Source organism: Ranitomeya variabilis, chromosome 1, assembly GCF_051348905.1.
Source record: "Ranitomeya variabilis isolate aRanVar5 chromosome 1, aRanVar5.hap1, whole genome shotgun sequence".
Lineage (NCBI taxonomy): Eukaryota > Metazoa > Chordata > Amphibia > Anura > Dendrobatidae > Ranitomeya > Ranitomeya variabilis.
This window is the reverse complement of record NC_135232.1, coordinates 819,717,376-819,742,517: the sequence shown is the minus strand read 5'-3', so window position 1 is coordinate 819,742,517 and position 25,142 is coordinate 819,717,376. Positions and strand designations below refer to the sequence as shown.

The 25,142-nt window shown below is 46.8% G+C and overlaps 1 protein-coding gene across 2 annotated transcripts in view; it reads right to left on the bottom strand.

Annotated features, from left to right (window-relative positions):
- The window catches only part of UBA6 (ubiquitin like modifier activating enzyme 6), a 137,291-nt gene that overhangs the window by 44,490 nt on the left and 67,659 nt on the right, over window positions 1–25,142 (bottom strand). For both annotated transcript variants that reach the window (XM_077274974.1, XM_077274979.1), the window contains exons 16-23: window positions 24,493–24,571; window positions 23,717–23,797; window positions 10,397–10,474; window positions 7,224–7,405; window positions 7,009–7,114; window positions 5,856–5,945; window positions 5,681–5,761; window positions 3,770–3,898 (exon numbers count right to left, since the gene is read on the bottom strand). In XM_077274974.1, the coding sequence (XP_077131089.1) occupies window positions 3,770–3,898; window positions 5,681–5,761; window positions 5,856–5,945; window positions 7,009–7,114; window positions 7,224–7,405; window positions 10,397–10,474; window positions 23,717–23,797; window positions 24,493–24,571 (826 nt within the window). The remainder of the gene's footprint in view (window positions 1–3,769; window positions 3,899–5,680; window positions 5,762–5,855; window positions 5,946–7,008; window positions 7,115–7,223; window positions 7,406–10,396; window positions 10,475–23,716; window positions 23,798–24,492; window positions 24,572–25,142) is intronic.

The following is a 25,142-nucleotide window of genomic DNA, read 5'->3' as shown; positions in this document are numbered from 1 at the left end:
CCGTTCATTATTGCCCCATAGCTGTGCCATATAGTGCTCTGCGCCGTTCATAATTGCCCCATAGCTGTGCCATATAGTGCTCTGCACCGTTCATAATTGCCCCATAGCTGTGCCATATAGTGCTCTGCACCGTTCATTATTGCCCCATAGCTGTGCCATATAGTGCTCTGCACCGTTCATTATTGCCCCATAGCTGTGCCATATAGTGCTCTGCACCGTTCATTACTGCCCCATAGCTGTACCATAGAAAGCTGTGCCATATAGTGCTCTGCACCGTTCATTATTGCCCCATAGCTGTGCCATATAGTGCTCTGCACCGTTCATTATTGCCCCATAGCTGTGCCATATAGTGCTCTGCACCGTTCATTATTGCCCCATAGCTGTGCCATATAGTGCTCTGCGCCGTTCATTATTGCCCCATAGCTGTGCCATATAGTGCTCTGCGCCGTTCATAATTGCCCCATAGCTGTGCCATATAGTGCTCTGCACCGTTCATAATTGCCCCATAGCTGTGCCATATAGTGCTCTGCACCGTTCATTATTGCCCCATAGCTGTGCCATATAGTGCTCTGCACCGTTCATTATTGCCCCATAGCTGTGCCATATAGTGCTCTGCGCCGTTCATAATTGCCCCATAGCTGTGCCATATAGTGCTCTGCACCGTTCATTATTGCCCCATAGCTGTACCATATAGTGCTCTGCACCGTTCATTATTGCCCCATAGCTGTGCCATATAGTGCTCTGCACCGTTCATTATTGCCCCATAGCTGTGCCATATAGTGCTCTGCACCGTTCATTATTGCCCCATAGCTGTGCCATATAGTGCTCTGCGCCGTTCATAATTGCCCCATAGCTGTGCCATATAGTGCTCTGCACCGTTCATTATTGCCCCATAGCTGTACCATAGAAAGCTGTGCCATATAGTGCTCTGCACCGTTCATTATTGCCCCATAGCTGTGCCATATAGTGCTCTGCACCGTTCATTATTGCCCCATAGCTGTGCCATATAGTGCTCTGCACCGTTCATTATTGCCCCATAGCTGTGCCATATAGTGCTCTGCACCGTTCATTATTGCCCCATAGCTGTGCCATATAGTGCTCTGCACCGTTCATTATTGCCCCATAGCTGTGCCATATAGTGCTCTGCACCGTTCATTATTGCCCCATAGCTGTGCCATATAGTGCTCTGCACCGTTCATTATTGCCCCATAGCTGTGCCATATAGTGCTCTGCACCGTTCATTTTTTCCCCATAGCTGTGCCATATAGTGCTCCGCACTGTTCATTATTGCCCCATAGCTGTGCCATATAGTGCTCTGCACCGTTCATAATTGCCCCATAGCTGTGCCATATAGTGCTCTGCACCGTTCATAATTGCCCCATAGCTGTGCCATATAGTGCTCTGCACCGTTCATTATTGCCCCATAGCTGTGCCATATAGTGCTCTGCGCCGTTCATAATTGCCCCATAGCTGTGCCATATAGTGCTCTGCACCGTTCATAATTGCCCCATAGCTGTGCCATATAGTGCTCTGCACCGTTCATTATTGCCCCATAGCTGTGCCATATAGTGCTCTGCACCGTTCATTATTGCCCCATAGCTGTGCCATATAGTGCTCTGCGCCGTTCATAATTGCCCCATAGCTGTGCCATATAGTGCTCTGCACCGTTCATTATTGCCCCATAGCTGTGCCATATAGTGCTCTGCACCGTTCATTATTGCCCCATAGCTGTGCCATATAGTGCTCTGCACCGTTCATTATTGCCCCATAGCTGTACCATAGAAAGCTGTGCCATATAGTGCTCTGCACCGTTCATTATTGCCCCATAGCTGTGCCATATAGTGCTCTGTGCCGTTCATTATTGCCCCATAGCTGTGCCATATAGTGCTCTGCACCGTTCATTATTGCCCCATAGCTGTGCCATATAGTGCTCTGCACCGTTCATTATTGCCCCCATAGCTGTGCCATATAGTGATCTGCGCCGTTCATTATTGCCCCATATCTGTGCCATATAGTGCTCTGCACCGTTCATTATTGCCCCATAGCTGTGCCATATAGTGCTCTGCACAGTTTATTATTGCCCCATAGCTGTGCCATATAGTGCTCTGCACCGTTCATTATTGCCCCCATAGCTGTGCCATATAGTGCTCTGCACCGTTCATTATTGCCCCATAGCTGTGCCATAGAAAGCTGTGCTGCTGCTGCTGCAATAAAAATAATAAAACACATACTCACCTCTCTTGCTTGCAGCTCCTCAGCGTCCCGGCGTCTCTCTGCACTGACTGATCAGGCAGAGGGCGGCGCGCACACTATATGCGTCATCGCGCCCTCTGACCTGCACAGTCAGTGCGGAGAGAGAGACGCCGGGAAGACAGAGCGGCGCCCGGCGTGTGGAACGCGGACAGGTGAATATGTAATACTTACCTGCTCCCGGCGTCCCGCTCCTTCCCCCGGACAGCTGGTCTTCGGTGCCGTAGCCTCTTCCTCTGTCAGCGGTCACCGGCACCGCTCATTAGAGAAATGAATAGGCGGCTCTGCCCCTATGAGATCCACTCCCATAGGGGCGGAGCCGCCTATTCATTTCTCTAATGAGCGGTCCCACGTGACCGCTGACAGAGGAAGAGCTGCGGCACCCGGAGACCGTGGGACGGGCAGGGGGAGCGCCAGGAGCCCCGGAAGCAGGTAAGTATACCTCAGCGCCCTCTCCCCCTCACCCGCCTACCATGACTCGAGTATAAGCCGAGAGGGGCACTTTAAGCCCAAAAATTTGGGCTGAAAATCTCGGCTTATACTCGAGTATATGCGGTATATTAATTCTTTTATAAATTCAATTATATTAAAAGAATAAAACTTAATTTTTACTCACATTTCCCCTTTCCCTTTATTACTTCTATAGTAGATTTATGATATGCGCTGCTGATTTAAACACAATCCAAGTCATAGAATGAAACAGTGGTTTAATGTCAACGCGTTTCAGAGACCATCTGACTCCTTCCTTCCTTATTTGTGGTTGTCCTGAGGAAGGACTCTGATACGCGTTGACATTAAGCCACTGTTTCATGATATCCCTTGGATCATGTTTCAGTCATTAGCGCATATCATAAAGCCACTCTACCCTGGTATCTCTGGATATTGCAGGACATTTTGCGCCTCATCAGTGGTTGTGTCTTACACAGCCTTGTCAGGTTAATTTATAGCGGTTTTGTCTTCACAAATTTTCTAGGAGAAGACCAGATTGCGCTTTGCATTTTTTTGTTTAGCAATGCCTTAATCATAGAATTGATTATCTTAATCTATCATTAAGGAATTGCTGGTCTGACAATTTTTAATGTCATCTTTGCACATGGAATTTCAATAAAGAATTTATTTGATGAGTAGAGTGCCGACCTTTATAGAATTCATATGCAAACTGAAAAAAGCGGGTGAAAAATAGAGACAAAAGACCTGTCATAGGGACAACAAATCGTCATTTTTTCTGCGAGTTAAAGAGATGATTTAGCATATGCTCGTGTGAACCATCCTAAAGACTAGCCAAAGTTATTATCCAGCAGGGGTCAGTGCGATCAAGTTAGTGCATCCAGTGTAATCCTATGCAGTCTACACTTAAGGCCGAATTGGTAAATGTGGCCCAGACTAATTCATCCCAAGGAATTAGGAAATCGGCTGCATCTTCTAGCTTTTAAGGAGTGCAAAAAAGCTTCAATAAATTTATAAGGAGGAAAATAAATGTGACCAATGTAATCCTGGTGACTGGAATGGTTTTACTGACCTTGTGATCAAAATACTTTTCGAACTTTAATCTTGCGAGTTCCACACACTGCGACCAGCATCTGGGTTTCCTGCTTAGTAGTTTAACAACATGGAAGCAGCCTTCCAAGCTCTCACAAGACTTCATTTTCTAAGAAGCATGGTTACAAAACAATAATATCATTACGGTTAGGTCTAGAAGATTGATTTTTCTTTCATTTTCTGTGTATTACAAATGACACGGACTTGGTTTAAAAGTTCCTTGATGCAGCATGAATAACATTCCTGGGGGTGGCCATACTGGAGGCACACTGTTCCTTCACAAGTCAGCTGTGTAGATGCAGCACAAACTACAGGTAAGTGGCAGAGACATGGAAAATATGGCAGTCTCCAGGAAGTGCAGGCATACAACCCCTCCCCTGAGGAGCAGGGGGTCAAAAAAGAAATGGAGTCTGTATGGTATGTTCACATTGCATCTGCAGGACATGTTTGATATATGAAGCTTTTCCTGCACATATGCCAAACGTATTCATAGGCCCTATGCACGCCATAAAGGCTAAAACAATCTTTTTTAGCCTCAGTGGGGGAGATATATATTAACTATATCTTTTATTTCATGAATAGCAGTGTAGATAACGGAGCTTTGTATGCAGAGGCATCTCAATGAATGGAGCAAGCAATGTGAACAGAGTCTTGTTTGTGCACCCTGTGTTGCTATCCTGCCTTATTTAGGTTTGCATAAAAATATAAGTCATTAAGTCCGTGTGAGAACAAAGCTTAAAAAGAGGTTGTCCAGCACAGGACCACCAACCCTGTTAGGCCTCTTTCACACTTCCGTTTTTACAATCTGCACAGGATCCGTCAAAATGTTGAAAAGACGGATCCTGTGCAGATTGTAAAAAACGGGTGCACTGGCCCGTCTTTCTGACGGACCCGTCGAGGCTATGTGCACCTGTTGTGTATGCGTCTTTGCAGGGGTTTTCCGCTGCGAAAACGCATACACAACACAACCCAGGTTAAAAAAAAAATAAAAAAAAAAAATTGCAATATTCTCACCTTCCGGCGTCCCGCACAGCGTTACCGATGCTCACGGCAGCTGGCGTTCCCAGTAATGCCTTGCGTGCAATGACCTCTGATGACGTGCAGAGACCGCGACGTCATCGGGTCATTTCGCAATGCATTATTGGGAACGGGAGCATCGGTAACGCTGCGCGGGATGCCGGAAGGTGAGAATATTGCAAATTTTTTTTATTTTCAACATTATATCTTGTTACTATTGAGGAGAGAGAGAGAGAGAATTTCCCTGACTGCAAATTCTTCCTCGCATGCTCAGTTTCAAAAGACGGAACCAGTCGCTGGATTCCTCCTTTTCACAGTCAGCGACGGATCCTGCGTCCATAGGCTTCCATTATAGCCAACGACGGGCAGCGCAGGATCAGTCACTGAGCGATTTTCCGACGACGTACAGAAAAAAACGTTCCTCTGTGCGTTGTCCCCGCCCGACGGTCAACAATTTTCCGACAGATCCAGTGCACGACGGATAAAACGGATGGCCATCCGTCACAATCTGTCACTAATACAAGTCTATGGGAAAAAACAGGATCCAGCAGAAAGATTTGCTGGATCCTGTTTTTTCAAAAATCGACAGATGTCGACAGGAGCTCAAAGATGTAAGTGTGACAGAGGCCTAAGTGACCCCAGTTTGCTAAATAAAATGTCATGAGATCACCGGCAGACAGCTCTGGGAGCAGCACAGGCTTTCAAATAGGTTAGTTACCTAATAATGGACAGTTCCCTTATTACCATAGATAATTGCACTGAACATTTCCTGACTAAATGTTAGTTACTAATGTGTGTATATGTGCAGGAGCCTAGGAGATCAGTGTGTAGCGGTAGGGGCTTCAGCCCATTTGTTACGGGGCTACATACATACCCGTAGAACGTCTTGTGCAGTTGAATGTGTCTGCCAAAATTTGCTGTATAGAGACGGCTTATGGGTAAAAGAGCTCTCAAACTGGAAATACCAAACAATAAAGTAAATGAGTGACCACAAGGCTCAAATAAAAAGACAGATTTTTATAGAACTGCAACTAGTCATAATCTCGTACCTTATCTCTGGCCCACTGAATTGTGTGTTCAATAGTTGCTGGAAATGACTTTAAGGTGCAAAATGGGATTTCTTCATCCGGAGGGTCTCGCTACATAACAAAAGGCAAGAATGATTTTAAAATCTATTGTTTTCCGTAACATTTCTGCTTTTTTCCCCTGACTTGTAATAACCACTATTACTAGTCACCTCCGTTACGACAACTCCTACTGACAAACCATGAGATGTTGCCAGATCACACCTTTTATTGGTTGCTAATCTATATCCATGCGCTCAGGGAACGCATGTAGAAAATATTTAAGTGCCTTTTACACCCAATGTGGCGTCTGTCAGCCACTTGCCAGGTCTCGTGTGTGGCTAGCAGGCATAATCTAACTGTCCTATTAGAATAGGACAAGTGCACAATTTATATATTTTATTTACTTTATATTGCATTATTATTTTCACACCGTTACAGACCATCATGGTCCCCATTGGGGCTCACCATCTAAAGTTCTGTAGGAAACCCACCCAAACAAGGGGATGAACCAAGTTATCCCTTTAAAGGGAATCTGTCAGTAAGATGAACACCTTTGAAATGTAAATCCATTGACACCTTTAAAACATATATGAAGCTGTATTTTTAACAAATGAGTGTTTTCATTTATTATGCAAATGTGGTGATAAGTGCTCTGGGTGTGACCCAGCTCTTAAGGAGCCTCTGCTTACAGAGCTTGTTTCCTGCCCAAGACCAGTCTCTTTAGCTTAAAGGATAGCTCTCTGTCTGTATGACATCAGGTGCCAGGATAGGAAATTCAGGCAGGAAGCCATCAGTCAAACTAAGGAGGCTGGTACTGGACAGGGAAACAACCTTGGGAGGCAAAAGCTCTTTAAGTGCTCAGTTGTGCCCAGACCACTTGATGCTTCATTTACATATGAAAAAGCTAATTACTTTCCAATGCAGCAATAGAAAATATAAAGGAGTGAATGAATTTACATTTCATAGACCTGCAAGCCCATATATGTTGTTGAAGGGGCTGATGTTACTGACAGATGCTGCCCTTTAAAACACTTGAGGACGCTGATGCAAAAGATGGCAGAGCTTTAAGAGATGGGTGGGTAATTTATATTTCTGAAAACAAAATTAATGGCATGTGATTTGATATTTTCCTTACATAACTGTTATACGACTCTGTTAAGCAAGGTACAATAATTTCTGTGTGTCCTTTCGTCCCCATGGTCCCGGAGTCAAGTAAGGAACGCATGTTGGATACAGATCGACTGTGGGGAGGGAAGAAAAAGAAAGAAATGACATAAAAGTTTCCAGGATATCACACAGCTTAATGAATACATCTGCTTCAGACACAGAAACGGTCACATGTACAGCTACCTGTCTACGTATCTTCTGGCTTCCACGTTGTCCAGTGCGGTCACAATGATGTCCTGCTTAGTGTAAAAATCATCTGTGTAGATATTCTCGGTGGCAGGACACACCTTATCTAGACGTGGTTCAATTTTCAACTGGGGATTAATGCCCAATGTTACAGCAGCAGCAGTGCAGCTTTTAGGTTTCTGACAAAACAAAAGGAAAAAATATAAGACTATAGATGCTTAGAAGGTGTCCTAAAGCATACTCCATGAGTCCACTTGTCCATGCTGAACACTTCCCCTAGGCCAGCCGACAAATATTTGCATTACCTCATTTGTTAATAGTGATTTAGAAATACCATATATACTCGAGTATAAGCCGAGATTTTCAGCCCATTTTTTTAGGCTGAAAATGCCCCTCTCGGATTATACTCGAGTCATTGTCCCAGGGGGTCGGCGGGAGAGGCAGGAGCCGGCGGCTGTCACATCATACTGACCTGCTCCCGGCGCGTCTCTGCATGTCCCTGCTTCTCAGATGGTCTCTGGCGCCGGCAGCTCTTCCTGTGTTCAGCGGTCACGTGGTACCGCTTGTAACGGAGTACCACCCCCGCCCTGATTTCATAGACCATACTTCATTAACATTTCCTACCCTGCTTCTGGTGGGGGGCATTGTGTTCATTTGTTGCTCTCTGCAGGGGGCTTCTCAGACTGGCTGGGACAGTGGGACTGGACATCTGGAGCCTCTTTTGTACTTTCAGCTCCAGGTAACAAATGTTTGAGGGTGGGTGTGAGCCCCTCCACCCATCCAAGGGGCTGATCCCTAGAGGGTGGAACAATAAGCCCATGGATATACTATCATTCTTCTGGGACCTGTGTGGTGTGAGGAGCTAGGATCTGCTGCTGCGGCCAGATCCTGGTGCCTGTCTATGAACTAGTGTTTTGTTTTCCCTGGAGTCGGATTATCGGGTGTCGCCCTGGATTTGTTATTTTGTTGCGGCCTTATTGTAAGTTGAAGAACCTGATCACTGTTTGCCGGAATATTCTCTCAGTTGCAATAAAGGTCTCTTGGATTATTCATCGGTCTGCTGTCCCTGCTTGCTCTGTCACACACCCCGTCACACCGCTCATTAAAGTAATGAATATGCAAGCGACTCCACTTCCATAGGCATGGAGCCCATATTCATTACTTTAATGAGCGGTACCACGTGACCGCTGAACACAGGAAGAGCTGCTGGCGCCAGAGACCATCTGAGAAGCAGACACCGCGCCAGGAGGGTGAGCCATGCGATATTCACCTGTCCCCGTACCGGGCTGTGTCTTCCGGGTCCTCTGGCTGGGACATTCAGGTCAGAGGGCGAGGATGTGTTTAGTGCACGCGCCGCCCTCTGTCTTAACAGTCACTGCAGAGACCCGGAAGACACAGAGGCGCGCGGCGGTGGAATGGGGACAGGTGAATATCGCAAGTGATGGGGGCCTGAGCCAGCGGCGACTCCAGCACCTGGGCCTCATAGCGTGCTGCTGTCCCCGCCTGCTCAGGACACCGGCACCTGGCACCCAACAACGAGAGGTGAGCATGTCTTTTTTTTTTTTTTTTTTTTAAATCACAGCAGCATATGGGCAATATTATTCTACGGAGCATCTTATGGGGCCATCAACCTTTATGGAGCATTATATGCGGCATATTTTAATATGGAGCATCTTATGGGACCATCATTAACCTTTGTGCAACATTATTTGGGGCATATTATTCGATGGAGCATCTTATGGGGCCATCATTAACCTTTTTTGGAGCATTATATGGGGCATATTTTTGTATGGAGCATCTTATGGGGCCATCCTTAACCTTTATGGGGCATTATATGGAGTATATTTTAATATGGAGCATCTTATGGGGCCCATCATGAACTGTATGGAGCATTATATGGGGCTCCTGATTCAATATGGATTCAAAAACATTTAACCTACTGATGTCTCAATTAATTTAACTTATATTGGCATCTATTTTTATTTTTGAAATTTACTGGTAGCTGCTGCATTTCCCACACTAGGCTTATACTCGAGTCAATAAGTTATCCCATTTTTTGTGGCAAAATTAGGAGTCTCGGATTATACTTGGGTCGGCTTACACTCAAGTATATACGGGTATATTTACTTAGAAAATTGGTGATATGTTCAACACTTATTTCACCAGGTGTATACTTTAAGGAAATGCTGCAGAGAAATTCTGCATCGTGCAACCAAAAGCTAAATTTAGGCCATGTTCACATGGCCAGTAATCAGTAATCATCCATTCGAATCGATCCAGCAGCAATTCGTTGACTAAAAAGTTGTGCAGATAACTTTTTGTCCAGCTTAAAAAAAACAAACAAAAAAAACTGATTTAAACTGGATTTGTTATTTTTTTATTTATTTATTTTTTAACATCGAAGTCTATGGAAAAGGATCTGTTAAATAGCCATCTGTTTTTCTTTAATTTGAAAAAGATTGGTTTTAAATGGAAGAAAACGAATGGCTAATTAATGGATCCGTTTTCCATTTTTTGGCAAACGGACTGATACGGATGATTACTGAACGTGTGAACATAGCCGTAGGGTACGTTCCCACCATCAGGAAGTAGAGGTGCTTTGGATGCAGCGTATCTTTGCAGCGTCCAAAATGTTGCATTCTAATCACGCAGGTAATCCGCATGTGTTCACCGATTTACCGCATCCAAATACATTTTTATTGTTGAAGTTTCTGTTGTGTAGACTGGGGTCTCCGCAAGAGAAATCGACATGCTGCGGCTCGTAAACCCGCACCGCATGTCAGTGTCTGCAGGGCACATACACGCATAGTGGACATGGGAGTTCTAGAAATCCTACCCCCTATGCTGTAACATGACAACTGTGGTTTTGACGCTGCATAAGTAGTCTAAACTGGCTACACCCGATGATCAAGCAAGACGCTTGTTTGTAGGATGAAATTATCTTTTGGTTTGCAAAAAAAAAAGATCACTGTTCATGGCAGCACACCGTCAAAATCAGCAACTGCCTACGTGTGCTGAATGAACTATTACAGATTGTTCTGTGCATTCCGGAAGCGCGATCAGCAAACATGTTGGGGGTCGCTAAAACTCTGCATCGCATACTGTAAGCAGACGCCATGAGGCCATTCACTACAATTTCTCAAAAATCATCATTTTAAATGTTATCATACCTGAATGTGGTAAGGCCGGAAAAGAAACTGTCTGTTCAAGTTTGATTTTTCAATTAAGTCAGGGTCTGTTACAGTAATCTAAAAAACAAAAAACAAACCAAATAAAAAAAAACAGAAAAAAAAAGCAGCAGCAACAAACAAATACAGTATCTCTAGAACAGATCTCAGGGTCGTTGTCATTTCATCAAAACGTTATTTAAATAGTACAATCATTAATAAAAGCAAATGTTAGAAACTATGCACTAAATCACAGTGTGGAAGTTCAGGTTTGTCCAAACTTTGGACTAAAGTTCAGTTTGGGTACCAGAACTGTACCCGAACCCCACAGAAATCAATGGTGACCCGAACTTTGGATCTCTCTCTCGCTCTATTCCCCAGACTGGAAAACGGACCCCAATCTTTACAGTTCCGGCTCACTAATCTCCGCTTCTGTGCTCCATAACCCATGATCTCATTCTGCCGAAATTGGTGGAATGTCTATAGCAAGTCTACTGGATGACAGGCATAAGTAATCAGTTTTCCTATACACTATGTGCACACATATTAGGCATTATTATTAGAATTTTGACCATATCATTTTATGCAGATTTTCCAACTCCAAGCTGTATAAACTTGAATGCTTATTGGATAAAGCAGATCAGGTGATGTGTATCTGTGTAATGAGGGAGGGTGCGGCCTAAGGATATCCACACCCTTTATTAAGGAGTGGAGAATTATTAGGCAGCTTGCTTTCCTCATTCAAAATGGACCAAAAAAAAGATTTAACTAACTCTGAAAAATAAAAAAAATGGTAATAAGTCTTACAGAGGGCCACAGCACTCAAGATATTGGGGCGAGATCACAGAATCAAAGGTTTTGTTGCAAATAGTTAACAGGGTCACAAAAACGTGTTGAGGAAAAAAGCTGCACATGAATAGGGCTGTCCAGGTTTGGCACAGAAGTCTGTAGTCACTCTATGTAACTGCAGACTTGTGAATGCTCACAGTGCGTGCGGTCTGAGTCTCTGGTACCAGCAGCGGGCAGTCATGTAACCACAAGTATGCAATATATATATATATACACTGCATGGATGTGCGCGTCCTCGCTCAATGCAAGAGAAACGAGCAAGGTCCCGCATGTCTGCTCGGACTGTGGCATATTGCATACGTGCAGCGATATGACTGTGTGCACAGTGCGGATTCACAAGTCTGCAGTTACATAGACTGACTTCAGTGCCAAACCTGGAAAATCCCTTTAACTGCATAAAATTTGAGAAAAATCAAATGTGGAGTGACCAGGAAGCCATTATCCTCCGCTGCTGCCAACGTTCAGAACTCTCTCTCTGGAGTGCCCAGAAGTAACAGATGTTCAGAGACATGGCCACGGTTAGGGAGGCCGAAACCCGACCACCACTGAACAAGACACAAAAGTTTTAATGTCAAAACTAGGCCAAGACGTATCTGAAGACGGATTTTTAAAAGGTTTTATGGACTGAAGAAATCAGAGTGACACTTGACCTAGATCAGGTGTGGGGAACCTTTTTTCTGCCAAGGGGCCATTTGAATATTTATACCATCACTTGCGGCCCGTACAAAAATTATCAATATGAAATGTATTCAGCTATATTTGGTCAAACAAACAATTAATCAACTACCCCCCTAATGTGATGGCTGGAGCTGGTTTGCAATTGTGAGAAGTTAGGCGGTAATGATGATATTACTTGCAACTGCTTTTCCAGGTTTGCGTTGGTCTGGAGTCAATTGTTTTTATGAATTTTGAAAAGAACTCACAGAATGAAGTTCTTAACAGAGGAGAAGCTAGAGGCATCACAGGAGGGGGCTGCCGAGGGGAATATAGGAGTCACAGGAGGGGGCTGCCGAGGGGAATATAGGAGTCACAGGAGGGGGCTGCCGAGGGGAATATAGGAGTCACAGGAGGGGGCTGCCGAGGGGAATATAGGAGTCACAGGAGGGAGCTGCCGAGGGGAATATAGGAGTCACAGGAGGGGGCTGCCGAGGGGAATATAGGAGTCACAGGAGGGGGCTGCCGAGGGGAATATAGGAGTCACAGGAGGGGGCTGCCGAGGGGAATATAGGAGTCACAGGAGGGAGCTGCCGAGGGGAATATAGGAGTCGCAGGAGGGGGCTGCCGAGGGGAATATAGGAGTCGCAGGAGGGGGCTGCCGAGGGGAATATAGGAGTCACAGGAGGGGGCTGCCGAGGGGAATATAGGAGTCACAGGAGGGGGCTGCCGAGGGGAATATAGGAGTCACAGGAGGGGGCTGCCGAGGGGAATATAGGAGTCACAGGAGGGGGCTGCCGAGGGGAATATAGGAGTCACAGGAGGGGCTGCCGAGGGGAATATAGGAGTCACAGGAGGGGGCTGCCGAGGGGAATATAAGAGTCACAGGAGGGGCCTGCCGGGGGGAATATAGGCGTCACAGGAGGGGCTACAGGGGGGCATATAGGTGTCACAGGAGGGGGCTGCCGAGGGGAATATAGGAGTCACAGGAGGGGGCTGCCGAGGGGAATATAGGAGTCACAGGAGGGGGCTTCCGAGGGGAATATAGGAGTCACAGGAGGGGGCTGCCGAGGGGAATATAGGAGTCACAGGAGGGGGCTGCCGAGGGGAATATAGGAGTCACAGGAGGGGGCTGCCGAGGGGAATATAGGAGTCACAGGAGGGGGCTGCCGAGGGGAATATAGGAGTCACAGGAGGGAGCTGCCGAGGGGAATATAGGAGTCACAGGAGGGGGCTGCCGAGGGGAATATAGGAGTCACAGGAGGGGGCTTCCGAGGGGAATATAGGAGTCACAGGAGGGGGCTTCCGAGGGGAATATAGGAGTCACAGGAGGGGGCTGCCGAGGGGAATATAGGAGTCACAGGAGGGGGCTGCCGAGGGGAATATAGGAGTCACAGGAGGGGGCTTCCGAGGGGAATATAGGAGTCACGGGAGGGGGCTTCCGAGGGGAATATAGGAGTCACGGGAGGGGGCTTCCGAGGGGAATATAGGAGTCACGGGAGGGGGCTGCCGAGGGGAATATAGGAGTCACAGGAGGGGGCTGCCGAGGGGAATATAGGAGTCACAGGAGGGGGCTGCCGAGGGGAATATAGGAGTCACAGGAGGGGGCTTCCGAGGGGAATATAGGAGTCACAGGAGGGGGCTTCCGAGGGGAATATAGGAGTCACAGGAGGGGCCTGCCGGGGGGAATATAGGAGTCACGGGAGGGGGCTGCCGAGGGGAATATAGGAGTCACAGGAGGGGGCTGCCGAGGGGAATATAGGAGTCACAGGAGGGGGCTGCCGAGGGGAATATAGGAGTCACAGGAGGGGGCTTCCGAGGGGAATATAGGAGTCACAGGAGGGGGCTTCCGAGGGGAATATAGGAGTCACGGGAGGGGGCTGCCGAGGGGAATATAGGAGTCACAGGAGGGGGCTGCCGAGGGGAATATAGGAGTCACAGGAGGGGGCTGCCGAGGGGAATATAGGAGTCACAGGAGGGGGCTGCCGAGGGGAATATAGGAGTCACAGGAGGGGGCTGCCGAGGGGAATATAGGCGTCACAGGAGGGGCTGCCGGGGGGAATATAGGCATCACAGGAGGGGCCTGCCGGGGGGAATATAGGCGTCACAGGAGGGGCTACAGGGGGGCATATAGGTGTCACAGGAGGGGCCTGCCGGGGGGAATATAGGCGTCACAGGAGGGGGCTGCCGAGGGGAATATAGGAGTCACAGGAGGGGGCTGCCGAGGGGAATATAGGAGTCACAGGAGGGGGCTTCCGAGGGGAATATAGGAGTCACGGGAGGGGGCTGCCGAGGGGAATATAGGAGTCACAGGAGGGGGCTGCCGAGGGGAATATAGGAGTCACAGGAGGGGGCTGCCGAGGGGAATATAGGAGTCACAGAAGGGGGCTGCCGAGGGGAATATAGGAGTCACAGGAGGGGGCTGCCGAGGGGAATATAGGAGTCACAGGAGGGGGCTGCCGATGGGAATATAGGCGTCACAGGAGGGGCTGCCGGGGGGAATATAGGCATCACAGGAGGGGCCTGCCGGGGGGAATATAGGCGTCACAGGAGGGGCTACAGGGGGGCATATAGGTGTCACAGGAGGGGCCTGCCAGGGGGAATATAGGCGTCACAGGAGGGGCTGCTGGAGGGCATATAGGCGTCACAGGAGGGGCTGCTGGAGCATATAGGCATCACAGGAGGGGTTGCTGGGGGAATATAGACTTCAGAGGATGGGATGGAGCTGCCGCTGCTGTTTTTTTTGTTGGTGGGACTAGAGCGCAGAGCGTGCTGACTCCAAGGTAAGTCAATGTCTTCAGTGCATGCGCCATCATGTTCTTTACTGAACGCTGCATTTATGCAGTCTCAGGAGCAATTAAAAGGCCCATGGCCGGCAAAACGCGGCCACCGGCCCGATCACTGCGGTCCTCGGGAATATGCCCAGGGGTGGAGAAAAGGACACCATGGGCCGGAGGTTGCCCACCCCTGGACTACATGGATGGGCCAATGTCAGTAATGGGCAAAAACACACACTTCAACTCAGACGCCAGCAAGGTGGAGGTGGGGTACTGTTATAGGCTGGTATTATTAAAGATCAGCTAGTTGGACCTCTACGAGTTGAAAATGGACTCAATATGAACTCCAAACCTACTGCAGGTTTTTATAAGACACTTTCTTCAAGCAGTGGTAGAGGAAGAAAATAGGGATTTTTGTGTACTCACCGTAAAATCCTTTTCTCCGAGCCATTCATTGGGGGACACAGACCATGGGTGTATGCTGCTGCCACCAGGAGGCTGACACTAAGTATTACAAAGAAAGTTAGCTCCTCCCCTGCAGTATACACCCCTCTGCTGGCTCCCAGCTAACCAGTTCGGTGCAAAAGCAGTAGGAGATCAATAACAACATATAAGCGTATAGTATGTCACATTATATATGAGAGTATAACATATCAAATGATAAAAACAAATACAACTAATAATAGGGAGGGAGCTGTGTCCCCCAATGAATGGCTCGGAGAAAAGGATTTTACGGTGAGTACACAAAAATCCCTATTTCTCCTTCGCCTCATTGGGGGACACAGACCATGGGACGTCCCAAAGCAGTCCCTGGGTGGGGACAACATCAGATCAGGCCGTGTAACCGCTACTTACAAGTGCGCCAAGGCGGCCTGCAAAGTCCGCCTGCCCAGACTCACATCTGTGGAAGTGTGTGAATTATAGTGCTTCAAGAATGCATGCGGACTGGAAGAGTTCGCAAGCTTGCGGTCGTGCTTGCCGACGCCTGGTGCCTAGAGCCCTGAGACAGGGAGATAGGCTGACATCTAGCACGGAAGGACTCCTGGATGGTGAAAAGAATCCACCAGGCTAACGTGGCCGATGAACACGGCTAAACCCTTCCTGTGACCGTCGGGAAGCCTACTTACCATCGAGAAGCCCAAGCAAAGTGTCCAACCTTCGGAAGGACGCCGTCCTCGATACGTACCCACTTGGAGCACTCACTTCTTCCAGATTATGGAGAACCCATTCCGTTGTGTGGACTGGAGCCGAAAGAGATGAGAGGACGATGCCGCTGCAACAGTGGGAATACAAAACCACCTTGGCAACGAGGGAAGGGGATGGCTTGAGGGCAACGATGCATTGATGGTAATAAGGAAAAAAGACTGAAAAGAACAGAGTGGCAAGCTCTGAAGACTCATCAGGATGACAAGAACGCAGAGAAAAAAGGGGAGTGACGTTCCCTGATAGTAAAGTCTTTCTGGATCGAAAAAGGAGTCTACTGTAAGATCCCCAGGACCATTAAGGTCCCCCAGATCTAACGGTACGCGGTAGGGAAGAACTACAGGTGAAGGCTCCCTGCGAGAAGGTCCATATTTCCAGTTTTGATGAAATAAGATGGAGAAATACTAGTACCGCAAGCGAGAAAACCTGACATGGTCAGTGCGGGTCTCCCGGGATCACTGGGGGCCTTTTCTGCTTCCAAAAAGATCTCAAGACGTAGTGGAAGAGGAGTTATGGAAATTGGTACCGTGGAAGAAACGGAGTATGCACTGCGATGGACTTGGATCTTGAAGCCAAACCTTGAACTGGAGTACATAGGCGTTCAGCTTGGACGCCATCCGACCTACATCTGGAGTACTCCAGTGAAGGCAGATGTGAAGGAAGACTTCCGAGTGAAGTTCCCACTCACATGAGGAGAAAAAACCCTGACGGCTGAATATGTCAGCCGCCCAGTGTTCTACTCCAGGGACATGTACTGTTGAGATCACCGAATGATAGATCTCGGCCCATCAGAGAGTGCGAGGTACCTCGGCCATGGCGCTTGACTGTGGGTACCTGCGAGATGATTGACGTATGGCACAGCCGTGGCATTATCCAAATTGAAGATGGATGGTTGACCCGCCTAAGGGCAGTGGACCTGCTGTAGGATTAGCCGTACTGTTCGGATCCCCAGAGAAATGATCGGGAGAAGAAGACGGGCATTGGTATCCCTAAAAACCATTGGACCAGAAGAAGGCTCTGGATGAGGAAGGAGCTTAGAGACTACCTTTTGAAAGCCTGATTGACTTGCTGAAAACGAGCGGAGCAAAAGAAAACTACTTCCGTTTTCGTCTTATTGCTCAGAACCCTCCTAGCTAATTGAATGAACCGAGGGAATGAGTGATCAAGTGCACAAGCTCTGTGTTGAAGGGCCACGACCTTGACTCGAGAGAGAGAATTACCATCCTTCTTGTGCAGGATCATCGTCAAAGAGGATCTGCTGGGCTGGGAATGAGGAAAAAACTTGTCTAAGTTTAGCTGCTAGCCCAAGTGAGAGGGTATTGCAAGTGATATAGACAACTTAGCGTAGTCCTTGTAGAGCGGCTAGAAAGTCGACCGAGTAGGGCAGGACGACCATGTTTCTAGGGTGCAAGAAGCACATGACAACTGCTATGAGCGTTGCGACCACTGTGGTGCAGTAGCCAGGCTGAAGGGCGAGGTCGTGACTTGAAAATGCTGTTCGCGAATGGAAAGGAGAAGAGATAATTGTAGAGGGGAAAAAAGTAGGCAGGTGAGGGTAAGAAAACCGAATGTCGAAGGATGCCAGAAAACTCCACTTTTTTTTTTTTTTTTTTTGTTGTTGTTGTTGTTGTTGTTGAAGTAATGGCTGAGCGGAGGAACTGCATCTGAAAAAGGAGGGCCTTGTCAAAGGTTGTTAGAAGTTTGAGGTCCAGGAATGATCATACTTTTCATTTTCTCCTTCGTGAAACCAAGATCTCTTAGATCTAGACTGTCCAGGACAATGCTTCTACTGCTGGATGGGTCTGTAGAAAAAATACGATCCCTTGTTAGTCTCCCGCTCAGAAGATTTGATTTGAATTGAAGTAGATAAGGTCTCTGACCAGGAGACTATTGGTCAAGCAACATCATGTGGCGCTAAAGAAGGGTAGAGCGCTGAACCCGAAGCCACAAGACAGAACGAACCAGATTTGCTATCCGACCGTCTGTGGTTTTTTAATTGATGATACATCGGGCAGGGATACTGGTAGGTATACCACAAGAAATTCCACCCGGTTAGACTGCCAAGTGGCAGAATGCGGGGCTGCAACCAGCAGGCCTCTTGCCATCTTCGTGCAGAGTAGAAAATTAGGAACCTTCGATCCACCATTCTGTTAACAGGGACGAGGAGAGGAATCGTCCGCTTTCTTGCATCATCCCCTAAATTGATACAAAGGGGGGTGCTCGGACGCCAAAGATGTGTGCCTCTGTACATCCCCAGAGTTGAGGTCTCCGGGTGGACAGGGCAGGTTGTTTGGCATTAGGCCTGGATGCAGAAGAGGATACATGGAGGCAACACTGCATGTGTTCGTCTGTTGAAGATGTGGGGGGAATCGGTGCCCTTAAAAGGACCCGTCGCCCATAAAAATCAGACCAGGTATGGCAACCTACTTAGCGGCTTCTGTCCAGTGAATTGCTCGTCGATTTGTTGATGGTATAAATAGGAGAGTCCCTCCTTTTCTGAAGCTCTTGCAATCCAAGGCAATATGCGATCCATATTCAGCGTTGTTCTCAACAAATCATGGGGGAGAGATTAGGAAATGAAAAACTTCCGTTTTGCAGACGCCTGTACGTTTTTCTAGAACACTTGCGGCCCCTGCTAGCGGACGCTCCCATGTAGGAGAGGGACCATGTATCTCGGTCCTGCGAGCACTCCGAGCCACAGAGGGTTCACAGAGGGATTCAATCTCTTGGTCTGAGAAAACCATGGGTTGCGGTTAGGGGATGAGTGGCGAAGGCTCCAGAGCTCAGTTAGGGTGACCAGCTTCGGATTGATGATGTGCCCTTAAGACCAGTAAATACTGGTCATGCGCCTTTAAGACTAGGGAATACTGGTCGTGCGTCTTTAAGACCAGGGTATACTGGTCTTGTGCCTTTAGGAGGAGGGCATGCTGGTCATGTGCCTTTAAGAACCAGGACATACTTGTCATATGCTTTGAAGACCAGGGCATACTGGTTATGTGTCTTTAAGTCCAGGGCATATTGGTCACGTGCCTTTAAGACCAGGGCATACTGATCATGTTCCTTTAAGACCAGGGCATACTGGTCATGTGCCTTTAAAAACCAGGTCGTACTGGTCATGTGCCTTTAAGACCAGGGCATACTGGCCAAGTGTGTAAGACCAGGGCCTACTGGTCATATGCCTTTAACCCCTTCCCGACATGTGACGGAATAGTACGTCACATGTCGGGACCCCCGCTTTGATGTGCGCTCCGGCGGTGAGCGCACATCAAAGTCGCGACATGTCAGCTGTTTTTTACAGCTGACATGTGCGCGCAATAGCGGCGGGTGAAATCGCGATCACCCGCCGCTATTAACTAGTTAAATGCCGCTGTCAAACGCAGACAGCGGCATTTAACTACCGCATCCGGCCGTGCGGCCGGATATGAGCGCATCGCCGACCCCCGTCACATGATCGGGGGTCGGTGATGCTCCTCCATTGTAACCATAGAGGTCCTTGAGACCTCTATGGTTACTGATTGCCGGTGGCTGTGAGCGCCCCCCTGTGGTCGGCGCTCACAGCACACCTGCATTTTAGCTACATAACAGCGATCTGATGATCGCTGTTATGTAGCAGAGCCGATCGGGCTGTGCCTGCTTCTAGCCTCCCATGGAGGCTATAGAAGCATGGCAAAAGTAAAAAAAAAAAGTTTTTAAAAATGTGAAGAAAATAAAAAAAATATAAAAGTTTAAATCACCCCCCTTTCGCCCCAATCAAAATAAATCAATTTAAAAAAACCCCAACCTACACATATTTGGTATCGCCGCGTTCAGAATCGCCCGATCAATAAAAAAAAAGCATTAACCTAATCGCTAAATGGCGTAATGAGAAAAAAAATCGAAACGCCAGATTTACGTTTTTTTGGTCGCCACGACATTGCATTAAAATGCAATAACGGGCGATCAAAAGAACGTATCTACACCAAAATGCTATCATTAAAAACGCCAGCTTGGCACGCAAAAAATAAGCCCTCACCTGACCCCAGATCACGAAAAATGGAGACGCTACGAGTATCGGAAAATGGCGCAATTTTGTTTTGTTTTGTTTTTTGCAAACTTTTGAATTTTTTTTCACCACTTAGGTGAAAAATAACCTAGTCATGTTAGGTGTCTATGAACTCGTAGTGACCTGGAGAATCATAATGGCAGGTCAGTTTTAGCATTTAGTGAACCTAGCAAAATAGGCAAGCAAAAAACAAGTGTGGGATTGCACTTTTTTTGCAATTTCACTGCACTTGGAATTTTTTTCCCATTTTCTAGTACACGACATGCTAAAACCAATGATGTCGTTCAAAAGTACAACTTGTCCCGCAAAAAATAAGCCCTCACATGGCCAAATTGACGGAAAAATAAAAAAGTTATGGCTCTGGGAAGGAGGGGAGCGAAAAACGAAAACGGAAAAACGGAAAAAGCTCCGGGGGTGAAGGGGTTAAGACCAGGGCATACTGGTCACGTGCCTTTAAGACCAGGACATACTGGTCATGTGCCTTTAAGACCAGGTAATACTGGACATGTGCCCTTAAGACCAAGAAGTACTGGTCATGCGTCTTTAAGACCAGGGAATACTGGTTACGTGTTGTTAAGACCAGGAATACTGGTCACGTGCCTTTAAGACCAGGAATACTGGTCATGCGCCTTTAAGACCAGGGCATACTGGCCATGTGCGTAAGACCAGGGTATGCTGGCCATGCGCCTTTAAGACCAGGGAAAACTGGTCACGTGCCTTTAAGACCAGACAATACTAGACATGCGCCTTTAAGACCAGACAATACTGGACATGCTCCTTTAAGACCAGACAATACTGGACATGCGCTCTTAAGAACAGACAATATTGGACCTGCGCCTTTACGACCAGCCAATACTGGACATGCGCCTTTAAGAACAGAGAATACTGGACATGCGCCTTTAAGAACAGACAATACGGGACATGCGACTTTAAGACCAGCCAAAACAGGACATGCGCCTTTAAGACCAGACAATACTGGACATGCGCCCTTAAGAACAGACAATATTGGACCAGCGCCTTTATGACCAGCCAATACTGGACATGCGCCTTTAAGAACAGAGAATACTGGTCATGCGCCTTTAAGAACAGAGAATACTGGTCATGCGCCTTTAAGACCAGACAATACTGGACCTGCGCCTTTAAAACCAGATAATACTACATGTGCCTTTAAGAAGGGAGAATACTTGCGCGTTTAATGCCTTGATGTAGAGTGGTTGTGCCCCCTTAATGCTAAAAATCGTTGCCCCAGTGTGAGCCGGCCGGGTGGACCAAGATGGCCACTGTGAGCTGCAGAGTAGATAAAATCTCGCAGAGAGCGAGAAGCGCCAACTCGGGGGGCGGAGCGACGGACACGATGCTGAATAGGCCCAAGCCGGGGCCTAAATTTCTGTAGCAGGCGGGCGACACCAGCGGGGCGTTTCAGGAGACTTCCGGGATGCGGCCTACACATCGGCCGAAGCCAGGGGCTAAATTTTTGTAGCCGGCCAGAGCGTTACCTCAGAGAGGTGGGCCACAGGAAAGTGGCTAAGGCTGCCTGCGCCTTTATGGATATCCCTCTGAAGATGGATCCACTCACCATCGTTGCGCGTCCCGGCATGGAGCCGCCGCGGATGTGGGTTTCAGCGTTGTTCTGTGCAGCGTGGACGGTGTAGGGATAAACCTCAATCCATCATCCGTTTGTTAGGGAGGAGGAGAGGAACCGTCCGCCTCCTTGTACCATCCGCTCTTAATAGTGGTGGTGCAGTGGGGGCTGCTCGGACGCCACGTTGTAAAGTGCCTCTGAACAGCCGAGGGTAAAACCTGGTGGTCAGGGCTGATGTCCGGCAATAGGCCTGGCTGCAGAAGAGGATACTGGAGGTGACACTCCAGTGCTCGTCTGATAAGTGAGGGGGGAGATCGGTCCCATGAAAGGGCCCGTCGCCCCTAGAATCAGCTCAGGCAGTGGCTTCCCACGTCGCAGGAGAGGATACGGAGAGGTGAAACTCCCGTGCTCGCCTGTTGTTGGTTCGGGGGAGATCGGAACATGAAAGAATCCGTCGCCCCCTTCGTCCGGTAAAAGGTAAAAGTAAAAAGATTCTTCGGGTCTGAATAGCAGACCAGTCCGTGTGCCTCCTACGGACACTAAGCAAGAACTGGTTAGCTGGGAGCCAGCAGAGGGGTGTATACTGCAGGGGAGGAGCTAACTTTCTTTGTAATACTTAGTGTCAGCCTCCTGGTGGCAGCAGCATACACCCATGGTCTGTGTCCCCCAATGAGGCGAAGGAGAAATTACATTTTTCGAGGAAATCAAGATTTTTATGCAGGACAATGCTCCATCACAGGCATTAAAGTATTCCACTGCTTGGCTGTCAGTAAAGGTCTTAAAGAATAATGACATGGCCCCTTTCTCACCTGCCCTAAACCCTACTGAGAATTGGAGGCTCTTCTTAAATGGGAGATTAAGGCTACTTTCACACTAGCGTCGTGCACTGCACGTCGCTATGCGTCGTTTTGGAGAAAAAATGCATCCTGCAAAAGTGCTTGCAGGATGCGTTTTTTCTCCATTGACTTGCATTAGCGACGCAGTGCGACGCATTGCCACATGTCACAACCGTCGTGCGACTGTTGCGTCGGTCCGTCGCCACCAAAAAACGTTGCTTGTAAAGTTTTTTGGTGCATCGTTCCCGTCTTTTCCAACCGCGCATGCGCGGCCGGAACTCCGCCCCCGCCTCCCCGCACCTCACAATGGGGCAGCGGATGCGTTGGAAAACTGCATCCGCTGCCCCCGTTGTGCGGCGCTTTCACAGCTAGCGTCGGTGCGCCGCAATGTCGCATAGCGACGTGCAGTGCCCGACGCTAGTGTGAAAGTAGCCTTACAGTGAACTAACACAATACACCTCTCTGATCAGTATCTGGGAGGCTGTGATTGGTTGATAGTCCACACGTTAAACTGGCAGACTCCATGGATGGAAGGCTTATGACTTTTACTGAAAAGAAGAAATGCCTTTTTTGTACATGTTGAGCCGTTTATTTTCATCTATTAACTTGAGAATAACTAAAGAACAAAAATATGACAATTTACATTTTTTATTTAGTTACATAATAATTCTGCACACTTAGGCCACGTTGCTTTTTTTAATGCTTTTTAGTTGCATTTTACAGTACCAGCAAAGTCTATGAGACTTCAGAAATCTCATGCACACAGCTTGTTTTTTTTGTCCTCAGTATTTTGTTCTATTCTGTAAAACCCAAGGTTTTGTACATGGCACTTCTTTCAGCATTTTTCACACACTGAAAGCAATGGGTGGTACAAAAAAACACTGCAAAAAAAAAAAAATAAAAAAAATCAGGAATCCATTTTTGCTGCGTTTTGGTGCCAAAACCTGATGAAGTAGAATCAGAATTTTTTTTATGCACTAAACTTTATCAGCATGCACAAAATGCAAAACGTACCCTGACAAAAATGCAAAAAAAAAAAAAAAAAAAAAAAAAAGCACCAAAAACTAAGCAAAACCTTTTTTCAGGCAAGTTTCTGAAAGCAAAGAGAGCAGGTTTTGCCTGCAGAAAAAACACAACGTGGAACATAGCCTAACAGTGGCCCAATAATTATGCCCACAGAGATTCTTTTCAGACAGATAAAACCTCTCTTTTACCTAAATATTTAGGTTTATTAACCTTTTGGATTGTCCGACAGCACTGTAGTTGTTCAATAATATAATTAATCAGCAAAAATCCAAATTGCCTAATGATTGTGCACATAGTGTAAATCTACATTTTGCAATCACTTTTGGATGTATTATGTATGGTCTGTGTACTTACCAAACCTCTGTTGGAGTCAGAGCCTGCCCCCAAGAGTGCAAAATTTTTCAGCATTTCACAGCCAATAGCACCGCATCCAACCTGTCGATAGAAGTCAATCAAACCCTTAATATATGTGCAAAATAGATCAATGCACTAAATCTAGTCGGCAAATGGAAACTGAAAATTAAAAAACAAACAAACATAGGCATCTCATTAAAATAAAAAAATACAAAGATAAAATACTAGGATTCCGTGTCACAACCCCTAGAATATTTTCACAAAAATAATGGTCCGTTTCTGAAAACTGCATGTCCATCACTAATTCATGCTGTCCAACATAAAGCTGGTGGCAGATTCCCTTCAAACAATATACGGTAAGCTAGTCCCCATTGACCAATAGTAGCCGTGGGGTCCTTATACAGACAGAAATGTGTGTAGACAAGCACCAATCAACAAGATTGCAAGTGGTTAATGCTTTAAATACATGTATTTATATTGAATCATGATCATATCAACCCATGCGGTTTTGATCACTTTTCCAGTTTGGTATGCCAACGACAAACCTGATACCTGTTTACACATGGGGATATACGGTTGACAGAGTCTTTTTAGGCTATACAATCACTGCCTATTTACTAGCCAGTGATTGCAATGTTATATAAGAAGTTATACAAGTTAATCACTGCTAGATTTCAACTTTATAGCTGTGGGCAGGAAGAAGGGAACTGTGTGTTCAGATAGTCAATCTGTAAATAGGAAGGTCATGAAACGAATGAGGTAGGGACGTTACTTACTAAAAAAATATTTAAGCTGTGAATCTTCCGGCAAAAAGTATCTCCTATACAAGCTCGGAGAGCATCATATCGATCACCTCTGTGGATTAAACAAAAATGCCAACAAATTAGCACATCGGGTTGGACAATAAAGATTTAGTAACCATTTTTCTTTAATACTGGTAGCAATATCTGTAACTGTGCTTGAAGCACAATTTGGGATAAGTTTTTTTTATTTCTATGTTTTACCATTTTGTAAAATATAACACAATACAACCATCCTATTCAATCCCCCATTACAAAGCAAAGTGCACCCAAACCGAGCTAAATACATTAGGAAGAGGACAATGTATAGTACACAAAGAATTACTATAGGCATACAGTGGTTAGGTGGCCGTTTCAAAGAAAATAATTATATATAATAATTATGTCTATCAATCATGGGACCGTCGCTCTTCACCTCCGGTCTATCCAAAATACTTAGACTATTTGGAAGGCCACACAGGACTCAGAAAGTATACATGTTCTGCACTATCTACCTCTCCATGAGTGGGAAACAATCTATAACCCCACTGTAATCACTGTAATATAGTTGTCAGGACTGGTATCTACCACTACATGGTGGCAACATCAGTTTTTTTTTTTTATTATTTAGTAACTGTTTAATGCAT